Source organism: Aphelocoma coerulescens, chromosome 4 (genome assembly GCF_041296385.1).
Source record: "Aphelocoma coerulescens isolate FSJ_1873_10779 chromosome 4, UR_Acoe_1.0, whole genome shotgun sequence".
NCBI lineage: Eukaryota > Metazoa > Chordata > Aves > Passeriformes > Corvidae > Aphelocoma > Aphelocoma coerulescens.
The window spans coordinates 49301239-49313841 of NC_091017.1; the positions used below are offsets into that span (position 1 = coordinate 49301239).

Here is a 12603-nt window from a genome sequence, read left to right on the forward strand (position 1 = left end):
TCAGGGAAGGAACTGTAGCGACTGCTAACTAGGCAGTTTTATTATATTCTGACGAGGCTACATATCTGAAGGATTCTGTTTATTTAAATACATTAAAAAAAAATGCAGGATAAAATCACCTCCCATTTAAGTATGTTGCATCTGCACAAGTACACGGCTCATCTCTAGAAGTCCTGAATTTACAACAGCTTTCTGTATTATGAATAAATCTTTTAAAAATCACAATATAAAGATTGTTTTAGTTGACACATCAGAAAGCCAGTGAGAAGAGTAAAGAAATTCTAATTTTTCTCATCTCTATCTGTAATGGCTAAAGCAGAATTTAGGAACACCAGGATAATAAAAGGAGCTGAGGAACAGAAAAAATACAAATCCAACAGCTTTAAGTTAGAGTGTTTCTCAATTCTACTGGTAAACTACTGTTCTACTCTGATATATGAATTACATCTATAAACATCTAATAAAAATCTTACCTTTTTCTCCAATATTTGTCATTGTCACTGAAAAAAAGAAAAAAGAGAATAATAAAAATTAGTGTTTAAATAGAAAATAATGTAACTCAGTATTTTTTTTTTTCAACCAAAGATGGAAGAGTAATCATCAAACAATACACGTTTAAGGTCACACACTATCAAGCTTTTATGCTGCCTACATTTATCACAAGAATAGGTACACAATATCAATTGCTTATAAGGTTTTTTGGCTCCTCTTCCCAGGCTCATTTCCTGAGAACTAGGATCTCCATCTATCTGAAGCTGCCAAAGTTTAATCCAAGAAAAGCCATCTCTAAAGAGCAGTTATTTCTTTTAACTGTGGTTGTACAGGTTTCACTCTTTATGTTCTGTTCTTGAAGAGGAGGTATCAGACTCCAGAACTGGTTTTGCCAGCAATACTTGGTGATACCTTAGATTTCCAAAGCATAAAATCTGAAAGTAGACTAAAGTTGCATTTCCTTTAAGAAATTGCCTGTTGATTACAAGATTTGGGGATAATAAGAGAGTGAGAAAGGGCAAGTATGTCAGGCATGGAGGGGAGCACACAGATCCCTGACTGCATTTTCCACTCTTGGTCACATTATTTAAAAGTAGCCATCCCACAACAGGTATCTCAGAGAGATCAGAAACTCCCAAGTGATCAAAATCTCTTTTCACCCAAAGCACTCCACCACAGATTTATCCATCCCAGTTAAGCATTCTACAAGCTGTGATACACTGGTGCCTACAACAGGCGAGTAGATACATAGAACTCTCATCCACTCTTGTTTTCCTAATAAAAATGATTGCATAAGGCTGGTCTTCAAGCAGCAGGCACAAGGTGACTCCTATGGAAAAGCCCAACAGCCATGCCATCTGACTGATGGATTAAACTTAGGCTTGGTGATTGAGTTAAAGTCAGTATTTAAACATCTTCCACATTGCAAGGGTGTACCACAGGACCAGTGCTGCTCAACACCTTAACTAATCCTCTGGAAGAGTGAACACTTACCAGGTTTGCAGGTGACACCACCCTGGGGACAGCAGCTGTTATGTACAGGACTTCCATCCACAGGGATGATGACAGGCTGGGGGAATGAACCAATGGGGCCCTTATGAAATTCAGTGAGGTCAAAGTCCTGCATCTGTAAAAAAGCCACCCCCTGCAGTGACACAGCCTGGGGACTGCTGGCCTGGAGCAGCTCTCTGGAAGAAGCCATGGAGTTGCTGGTGGGCAGCAAGCAGGGCCACCAGCCATATGGGCTCCATCAGCAGGGGCATTGCTGGTCAGTCAAGGGAAGGGTTTATCCCCCTCTCAGCAGCATTCATCAGACCACATCCAGAACACTGCAGAGCTTTGAGCCCCCCAGTACAACAAAGAGACAAGTCCAGCAGGGAGTGATGAAGCTGGCAGGGACTCATCCTCTAAAGAGAGGCTGCACAGCCAGGGCTTGTCAGCCTTGAGAAGACATAGTTTTGGGAGGGCCTCACAGGACCTCTGGGGAGGCACTGAGGAACTGGGCTCTTCATACTGGTGCAGGGTGGGATGATAAGAGCCAGTAGGTGTAAGTTGAAATGAAAGGATCAGAATTGGTACAAGGAAAAACACTTCCACCATGAGAATCATCCACCAGTGGAGGAAGCTGTCCAGACATGTTGCACAGCCTCCACCACTGAAGTTTTTCAAGACTCAAGCCTGGTGTGACCTCACACCTTGCCCTGCTTTGATTAGGAGGTTGGGCTAGATGAGCTGAGGTCCTCTCAAACATGAATTATTCCACAATTCTGTAATTATAAAATATGTCTATTAAAATGGAGGTTTGACTACAGCTCTACCAAAACAAGCACCTACCTTACCTGAGGGAAAACAGTAAGCAACCATGTTTATAAAGCTCCTCAAAAAAAATCAGAAAGACACCACAGAAGTTGCATAAGCCACTATAAAGTAAACTATATTATGCCCTCAGTTTACTGAAATCTTTAGAATGTGATGAGCTGAATATCCATCTAGAATATCCAACTGCTAGAGAGAAGCGGAGGGAACATGTATACACATTTGACTCTGAGGAGCAGACATGCTCCCCTACAACCATGTACAAGAACTGTAAAATTGTAAGAAAATAGTCATCCACCAGGTGATTGTTTACAAAACAAAAGACATCTTCAGACCTGATGTGTAATTTAAAAGTGACGGAGTTCTCAGATTAAGACAAATTAACTACTATTCATATTCTGATTTTCTTTCTCCACTTGGAATGGTCAGCAAAGTGTGCAGAAATTTTGCCAGTCTTCTTGAAATAACTACTTTCTGCTAATTAAAAAGTCACAGCCAAGCATATATTGCAGAATCACCAGTTTCAAAACACAATCTACTTCACCAGCTTTCACAACGATTTGTGGTACTTTTCTCTCCTTACAAGGGAATGGCATAGAACATTGCTGTGAAAGCAATTGTAATTTTTTTTTCACCTCTTATCTTTGGATAAAATGCATTTACTAACGTGTCTGAGACTTCTAAATTTTCCACAATGCCTATAACTAAAGGACAGACAAATCCAAATGTAGTAATTTCTACCAGAGAGCAAACCTAAAGCTTTTCAAAATTTCTGTCCACCTTCAGAAAGAAATGCACTCCTCAGAGCCTACACCGGCTCAGAGGACTGTCTTCTCAGCTTTTCCAGTATCTAGCTTGGGAGTCAAATGTTCCTGGCAGTCAGGACCACGAAGGCTAAAGCACAAGTGCCCAGAGATGTCCAGTTAATCCCAGAAGGGTGAGAACATGTTTTTGGGGTTTTATATATATCTTGTCATTTTAATTTCTTTTACCAAGGAATATAGACCAAAAGTTATTTCATACACTTCTGAGTTGCAACCACTGTAAGAGATGAAAGCAGAAGGAGGTGGGCAAGGCTGAAAAGAGATGCCAGTACTTTCAATTTTACCATCATTTTTCTTCACACATATTGCAACTGGTGTTTACAAGGAGCCTGGCTGCGCTGCCCAGCAAGCACTCCCGCACACAGTGACACAAAGGAACATGCAAGATATCCAATAAACCTCATGAAGTGAAGTACCAGTCCTTCTGCTTATGCCTTTTTAAATCACCTCTGACAAAGGCTCCCTGGAGGAGGTACAGTGTGTGGGAAAGTAATGGATAAGCATCTACAATACAATAGCACCAGAGAGGAAATGAAGGTGTGGGGGGCTTTTTTGGTTGGTTGGGATTTTTTTTTTTGGTTTGGTTGCTGCTTTTTTTTGGGGGGGGAAGGGGGAGGGGGGTGTGGGGGTGGGGGAACTGTTTGTTTTGCAACAACGTGGCAGAACTGACCAACAGGAAAAAAAATGGCTCTTACAAATCAAACTCATTCTTAGATTTCTCCTAAAGATTTAAACTTTCTCTATTTGTTGAATGGCCACAATACAAAGACTTCTTAAGGTAACTACAAGACGTTTACCCTAAGATCACACTAAAATCATATTATTTAAGAGAATGGAAAATAATTTTCTAATATGAAAAAAACCCGCTAATTTATTTGAGCAAGGAAATGTTTGCTATTTTCCCTGCCTTCTGAATAGCACATGATATGTTTATTTAAACCAATTTTTTAATTTTTCAGTAGATTCAGTGATACAACTTCACTATATTATTCAGTAGTACTTAATCTGTGCCAAGCCTACAGGGCATGTATTAATTCTGCCTTTAAACTGTGATGAATTAAAAGACTATAGTCTTTTCTGAATAATTTTTATCAGTATTTCTGGCAGTTTTCTCATTTCTCTTTCAAGGGGTTACACTCACTGTGGTGAAAACTAGGTCAGACTGTGTGCTCTGTCATTAATAAATATCATCTGAAATGCTGCAAATGCACTTACTGATAGTCAAATAGCACAGAAATAATAAGGGCAAAAAGCATTTATGTCTATGATGACTAAAATAAACACAAAGGACATGGCAATCCCAACTGCTAAGCAATTTCTGGGGGCAAATGGTAAATCCCTTTGGGACCAAAATGGAATGATATTCCCGTACATTCAGAGATGGAAATAATTATAAAAACATGACCAGTCTTCAGGAAATCATTAAAAAGTTACATCTTTGTTTGCCTGAGATACTGCAGGGGCCAATTTCATTAAGAATCACCCTTCCACTGCTAAAGCATCAGGATGCCATTTACAGTTCAGTACTAGCAGACTGTCACATCATTAGAGCCTCTCTGGCTCATTACACAGCTTGCAGATGGTGCTCATCAGAATTAGGGACCAGGCTGGGACAGACGCAGGGTTTCAGCCAATGTAGATGCCAATTTCCTGAGCCAGAAACATTGCTCCCTGCTTGCCCCAAGCCACAAGCAGCCAGAAACAGGAACAGCACATTCAATAGTCAATGCCACTAAGCAGCCTGCTATGCAGAGAACAACTGCAATGATGACAGAATGCTATGTTTCAAAAGATCGTAAAAAGTCCAGGATGGTTTCCATCACCAAATTAGTTTGCTAGGAAGAGAAGTTGCATCACTAGGCACCTTGCACACTGGGTCAGACCAAGTGGATTTCCCACTTCTTCAACTTCCACTCATTTTCTCTAGAAATCCTTATTCTCACCCATGTAAAAACTAGGTAGACATCCATCTCAACATAGTTAAGACACATGGTAAGACACATTGCTATCACAAACCCTAAAAGATTTTGAAAGATAAAATTCATATCAAAATGTGCATTGGTTTTGTAAGGTTACATTTTGCTTGACTTTTAAACCCAAGGTTTCTGAACTGTAAACGTAATGGCTAGATTTACAAAAAAGGAAAAAAAAAAGAAAATGGAAGAAAACAAGTTTTTAAAGCTGTGATGAAAGTGGATATACAAACTTTTGCTTTCATATTTTATGTATATTTTTAAAATATTTAAATCTTTGGAATGGGAAAGCAAGATACATCTGATTCAGAGACACTGCAGCCACATCTATAAATAGCTGGTTCTCTCAAAGTTTGATGAAGTTTAACATCTTGGATCTGATTCACAAAACTAAGTACATATTTTATCTTCATAGTATATTTGAAGCTGTAAAACATGGATCTATAGATGCAGTTTAACTCAGCTCTGTGCACACATAAAAGTGTTTTATAGTTGTGACAAGTGTTCTGTCATTGCCTGCAATAGTCCTTTAGTAAAAGTATCAGTGCTTGCAATAAAATCCTACCTCTCTGCTAGACAGAGCAGTGATTTGCATTGATTCAGAGTGACAAGGTGCCACCAGTGCTTTGCTTCAGAACAAAAGTAATGGAAATATTTCTGGGATATTTAACATTAGCACAGGTAGTCGTCAATAACCCATACATTTGCATTTGATGGTATTTGCAAATGTTTCAGAAGATTCATTTTAACCCTGTGCCCATCAAAGTGCATCACTGTCCACCTGCCCAGCAGGAAGCTGCTATTTGGTACCTTTGTAGGTAAGGTCACAAAACCACTGCTTTTGTATAGGGTATGACCAAGAATTTACTTAAACTTTCTTCTTTACAAACTTCCCATTTACCTTCCAAGTCACATAGACAGACTGAAGAAAGAAAACTCCTTCTACCAAAGTTGTAGAGCCAGACACTTTTCAGCAAACAAAGAGAGTACACCCTGACAAGAACATCTCCTAAAGTTGTGTATCAAGCAGTGTTAAACCTTTACCTGAAAACATAATCTTGTCTAGTATCTTCACCACAGACCTTACGTTTTCAACTTCAAGTCATGGTTTAATTTCAAGGCACAAATCCTACACGTATACACTGGGCACTACATGGAGAGATAACCAGCCATGCTTAACATAGACTTCAACTCTGTTTCAGAATTGTAGAATGTCAGCTGCCTCTGGAAGTCTGAGAAAGCATTTGAACGAAATTTGGGAAATGCACAGGAGCACTGCTGGCTATAATTCAGAAGCCAATTCTACTTCAGTCACCAGTTTTGAAACTTTTCTAAAAGTAACCATAGAGCTCAGAAGAGGGGGGGAAAAAAAAAGGCAGTATTTCCAAAATATGAAATAAAAATGCAAACTTTCTTTGACCAAAGTACTTTTGTACCTTAGCAGCTGATGTGCAGACAGGGTATTTAACCAGTATTTGACAACAGCCAACTGCAATGTTACAATGTACTTGTATTTCTATAGCCAAACCTAAGCTCTAGATGGTTACAAGACATAAGCTGCAAGTACCATAAATCCTGTAATCCATCTGGAGAACATACTGAGCAAAGAGCTCAAATCCTGATGACCAAATCCTGGGTAGAACTCCTCATTTCTAGTTTCCCCACCCCGCCCCCCCCATCAGCTTCTATCGCCGTACTTTCTGCCACTTCTGATGCCCAGATGACACTATGCCAAGCCTACAGGGCATGTATTAATTCTGCCTCTAAACTGTGATGAATTAAGCAGCTTTATATTCTGTTATAATTCCAGTCCACTGATGGTTCACAGGGTCAAAAACCTCAATTCAGCACTAATCAATCTGATCCTCCAGCAAAAATCTTTCATTATCATTAACATCTTTAGCAACTGGATGTCATTCCATGCTTTCTGTTCTATTCTGAATGTAGCTGTGGAGAGATACCAGTCACATATTCTACAAAAAATACCAAAGATGTGACTTATGAGCATTCCTGACAGTACTCTGAATGTCATCCTGTACCCCCTCTTCAGCTATGCTGAAGTAATTTATTCTTTTCCAAATCAGGCAAATCACTCACCAGGTGGCAATATTTCCTCCCCTTCCCTTCACTGGAGTAGTCACAAAATGCTTACTGCTCATTTGTTCCACAGTAAATCTATTTTCCTTCTTCAAAATTACAAATTCAAGCTGCATTTTTTGACAGGATTCCCTCAGCAAGAGCACTATCCTTTGAATTAAAATTAGTGACATATAAAAATGGATCAAAACTCAACATAAACATCCATTTTCTATTGGATACAGGATATCTAGAGGATAACCCTTTCATCAGCTAAGCTGCTATTTTTACTAAAACATCTGTCACAACACTGTCAAATTTTTACATTTTCTTTCTGATATGCACCTCCAAATCATGAACTGGTAGGAAAACAAAACAAAACAAAAGGATTTCAGTATCCACATTTGTCAAGAACATTTCTGACAAACAGCTGTCAGAAACTGCAAGTAACTACTGGTTCTGCTTTACCTAAATCATGGAGTGGATAACTCCTCCAAGCTCCTTATGGTTCTGCTAACCTGAATTAGAGAGGTAACTAACAAGGGAAATGTAAGAATAATTTTATTTCTTTGCATATAAAGTATGCAAAGATTTTAATAAACACTGAATGTTTGTTTTCAGGTTTTCATAAACACTGAATCCAATGTGTATTTTCTAAGTATAGACACATGGATACAGGTGCTGGGGTAAAGTATTTCATTTGTATTTCATGCTACTGTTGTTCTGTGTGTCTTAGGTTGAAATTTCAGTAGCCTGAGCTATCAAAGTTCACTGGATTTCCCCATCTCTTTTAGAGAAAGGGCAACAAATCTGTATCCCTCAGGTTCTCACGAACACACTCATGTTTTTAAGGGAGGGAATACTTAAAGGCCCAATAATTTTAAACAAGAAGGAAGCTATTCAGAAAAAAGAAGTACTACTGCTAGACAGGGATTGTGAGATGACGATACTGGCAAAATCAAGAGAATGGCACTGGACTAGGGGTAAGCAATTTTTAGCTGGGTGTTTTAAGACCAACTCAAATACACATTTAATTCCAGTATTCATTCTATATCCAGCAGAAAGAACTGTTTGCTAGCGTTCAACACCTTTCCCCTTGTTAAAGGCTAAAGCTGCATGAGCACTTACCTGAATCCCCTAATAAAAGAGACAGAACTCTAGACATGGCAATACTAGCATTAAAAACAGTGCATTCATTTTTCTGTTTCTAAAACCCTTTTTTGTTTCTAAAATGCTACTCAATACTGTAACTACTCAGCTTTCGGTATATAAGGAATCAGCTTAGCAGATTTCTTTAAGAAAAAAAAATTGTCTCTCTTATAATGCTCAGACGAAATCACAAAAAAAAACCCCCAGCAAATAAACCCCAACAAAAAACCCCCACAAACCCATTCAAAATACTATGTGAAACACTTTTTCATTACTAGAAGCTCAAATAGACCACTAACATTACAACAGTGCAAAGTCCTTGCTAAGTCCTATTGCACAATGGTTAACACTGTTCCCTGTATGTTGTCAGCCTCAATGACAGAAAGCTGCAGAAGAAACCCCAGCTATATACATCCTCTTTAGCATTCAGTGCTGCAGGAATAAAAGATGCACTGAATAGACAGGCTGGCTTCAAAGCAATGAAATGCTTACAGTCTATTCCTGCCGTTGGCTTTCATTCCCAGAGTTGTTAGTTATTCCTTCTGTTGTTTACACTAAATATTCATTAGTAAGACAAGACATAAGCTTATTGTATTTTAATATGCCAAAAATGAGGGAAAACATCCAGATATAGATAAAAGATGGAATTAGTGGAGGTCGTGGATGACTATTATGCTGAATTTAAAAACTGGTGAGCCAGCTCCCACTGGAAGGTGTGGGGGTGGGTGGGAAACAAAACAAACAAATAAAAACATCACCCTTGAAATTCCATAGAAAGGAATTCAGTAAAAGATGCTTTAGCTGAGCCCTAGGATTCCACTTCCTCCGCCACCCATTGCAGGCCTTTTGCTTTGAGGGGTTCTTAAGGAACAGTGAACCCCAGTTTATAGTTTGAAGCAAGTTTCAAGCATGACATTTCCTTAAGAGATACCTGCTTTCAGGTAAACTATAATCCCATCTTCCTCTGTTATACAGTTATGCAGCATAAAAAATAGAGTCGATCACTGAAACAGTAGTGCTCAAAACAAGCCTACTGTACCTACCACAAGGCTGCACACATTATGACATTAACTACAGAGTGGCTTTTCCCTGGAACATCCTTGCCCTCCTCGTGTCAGCTTACAGCTCTCCTTTCCAGGCTTGCTCAGTCAACTCCCAGAACCCTGCAGATAATTTACTTCCTTGTGCTGGAGGTAGACACTTCATTCCTCCTCACATGAGGGCACAGCCACCTATTGAAGAGTGATGTTTAAAACTAACAGATCTGAATGCTGTTAGTGAGGAAAAGAAAAATGCAAAAAGCCTAACCTCCAATACAGGAACTACACCAAGTCTTGACACGGCCCTCAAAAAACAGAGGAGGCTGGCAGTCACTTTTTGCTTAATCTCTCAACTGCTCAGCCAAGCACCTGTAGGACAAAAATCCTATCATTTTCTGTATGCAATTTTAAAAAAATCAAAAATAAGGTACTAGACTGCTGAGATTTTCACCATGAACAGCTGAAGACTAAGTACAGCTAACTTATATTCCTCTGTGTCATTATTATGACACTGTTACAGAAACATCAGTATGCCACACATTAGCCTCTAAAATTCAGATGCAATGGTTTTATACAAAATACACCATAACAGAAACCAAAATCAGGAAAAAACTCTCCAAATCAAGGCAGGCTGACGAGCTGGTCATTTAATAAATCCTTCTGGCTCGGCTACTCTAATTCACACAACTACTCATATCACACCCAGTCTCCGGTATGTAATGAACGATCCGCCTGACGCTAAGGATCAGGTGCCAAGGTGTGTGGTCAGGATGATTCCAATGTAATGCAGGCTGCCGATGACACAGAAGAGATCAAGAAGTTGTGACAGCCGGGCATTTTCTAGACGACTGAAGAGAGGCACAGCGAGACTCGCGGATTTCCTGCTACCTATTCCTGCTTCCACGTCGGCCCCCAAAAGGCTCTGAACGTGTGTGTGTGCGCTCAGCCACCTGCACGCTCGGTCCCGCTTCCAGTGTCCGGGGCTGGGACCGGCCACACTCTGCGCACTTCACGGAGGGAAACTCACGCCTCTGAAAAACCCCGTGCGCCCGGCTCCCTCCTCGCGTGGAAGTGGAAACCGGGCGTCCCCGTTTCGCGGGGGAAATCCGGCACCGCGGATGTCCCTCTCCCGCCCAGGGGGCCGGGGCGCGAAGGGGCCCGGTCCGGTCCAGCCCAGCCCAGCCCAGCCCCGGCCCCGGTCCGGGCGTGGCGACGGTAGCAGCAGCAGAGCCGGGGGCGGCCCCGGCGCCAACAAACAACAGAGCCGCCTGTGCCCGTCCCGCCCGGCTGCGCTCCCCCGGCAGGAGCGGCGGCGCCCACCCGCGCCCCCCGCCGCCGCGGCAGCACTCACGCAGGCAGAGCTGGGTGACATAGGCGTAGTAGGACCAGCAGAGGATGCTGGAGATGAAGAGCACCGGCACCCAGTAGAGCAGCCGCTGGCAGCGCCGCCGCACGCCACCCCAAGCGCCCGGCGCCCCGGCTGCCGCCGGCGGTGCCGCCATCTTCCCGCACCGCATCCCGGCCGCCCGCTCCGGGGGCCCGGGCCCCGGCCGCGCTCCCCGCCGGAGCCCGCCTCGGCCCCACCCTCCCGGCACGGCCGCTCCTCCCACCGCCCGCCCGCCGCTCCCCCCGGACTGGGCAGGGCAGGGCGGTGGGGGAAGAGGCGTCCGAGAGCCCCTAGCGTCCTCTCGGGGTCCGGCTGGCTCTGCCGGGCGCGGGGCACGGCCGCGAAGTTCGGGGCCGAGCGGCGGAGCGGCCCCTCTGGCGCAAGTCGCGGCTCCGGCCTCGGGCGGCCGCCACGTGCCGGGGCGCTGGGGCGGGGAGCGCCCGGTGCTCGACGCTGCATCCCCGGCTCACCCGCCTCTGAAACGGGGGTAGCGACGCTTAACACCGCCCTGCAAGTGCTTTAAAACACCCGGTGACAAAAAGCGCTGCCTCGTTTGCAAATAAGGTTCGGAGTACCATGAACAACAAGTGTTGCGGGCGGCGGTGCCTTGGCGGGCAAGAGGCGGTGGGAGGCCACGGGGGCCAGGCGTGGCTGGCTTGTGGCTTTTGGTGGCCGTTCGTGCAGGGGAAGGTGGCAGAGGGTTATGCTGACTCACCCTTCCCCGAAAGGCTTTACATCATACTCATCATAATGAAACGCCTGTGAAGATCACAGTAAACCCAGCCTGCGTTACAGTATGTGCACCCAAATCGTTGCTGAATTATCATTGCGAAATCGGAAATGTCGAGCACGGCCTGTAGTATTTCTGCAATCTGCTAGAATCTCTCAGAGCATCGGTGGTGCAGTATGTGGGAAGGAGCTGGTTGATTAAAATGGGTTTGGACTTTGAAATAAACCTTGTCTAATATCTCACGCAGGAGAGTAGGCATGAAGATAAGTAATCACTTCCTGGAAGGCATACAACTGGCATTGATTGAGAAAAAGGCTGCAAGAGAGGAAAATAATATTGGAGAAAAGACAGAACCAATAGTAGGTGTGCTGGCAGGTTCCAGAGTAGGAAATGGAGTAGTTATAGTACGTTTGTTGAAGAGACACAAAAAAAGAAGTTGACCATATGGCTGCAGTGTTTTTATGTGATGCAAAATCATGCACCCCTTTTTTTTTAAGATCAAGCTGAGTAATTTCAGTTAGCCACAGTGAACCGAGTGAATGATCAACACAGGATGATGTATCAAGAGGAATAAGATATATCCCATGGCAGTAAATCATCTTTGCCTATTCAGGAAAAAGACTCATATGCCATTTTGAAGGGCTCAGCAAAACTATCTCCTCAATGTATGGTTATTACAGTAGAGAAATGAATGAAATATGCCCCCAAAGGATTGGAACATAGTAATTTCAGAAAAGATTCTGCATAATGGGGAATTATGTATTATACTTTAAAAGGTAAAGATACAGTGAATGGTGGTGAAAAACTAGATTTGATATTCCTGTGTACTGTATTTCTCAAAACAAGAGTAAAGGGACCAAAACCAACATGATGTAGACAATAAAAGCATTTTATTTTACCTTAATTAATTGTGGAAGTCATTGCTGAGGCCAGCATTTTAATGGAACATTTAAAGGATTTGACTTTACTATGTTTTAATGAAAACATCTGTGATTATTCAACACAGATTTTAAAAGCATAAGGAATAAAATTACCGCTGCCTGAAGGCAAACCTGAGTATAAACTGCTCTACAGGCAAAAGTTAAAAGAAATGAAGGCAATTTAATTCATTTGATGG

General features: G+C 42.4%; 1 protein-coding gene across 3 annotated transcripts in view; it reads right to left on the bottom strand.

Annotated features, from left to right (window-relative positions):
* The window catches only part of ZDHHC2 (zinc finger DHHC-type palmitoyltransferase 2), a 29330-nt gene extending 18393 nt beyond the window's left edge, over positions 1 to 10937 (bottom strand). For 2 of the 3 annotated variants that reach the window (XM_069012162.1, XM_069012161.1), the window contains exons 1-2: positions 10721 to 10937; positions 474 to 500 (exon numbers count right to left, since the gene is read on the bottom strand). In XM_069012162.1, coding sequence (XP_068868263.1) covers positions 474 to 500; positions 10721 to 10886 — 193 coding nt within the window. In that variant the 5' untranslated portion in view covers positions 10887 to 10937. Of the gene's footprint in view, positions 1 to 473; positions 501 to 1485; positions 1562 to 10720 lie in introns of all 3 variants that reach the window. The other variant, XM_069012163.1, reaches the window with a different exon arrangement.
* Positions 10938 to 12603: the final 1666 nt, after the last annotated feature.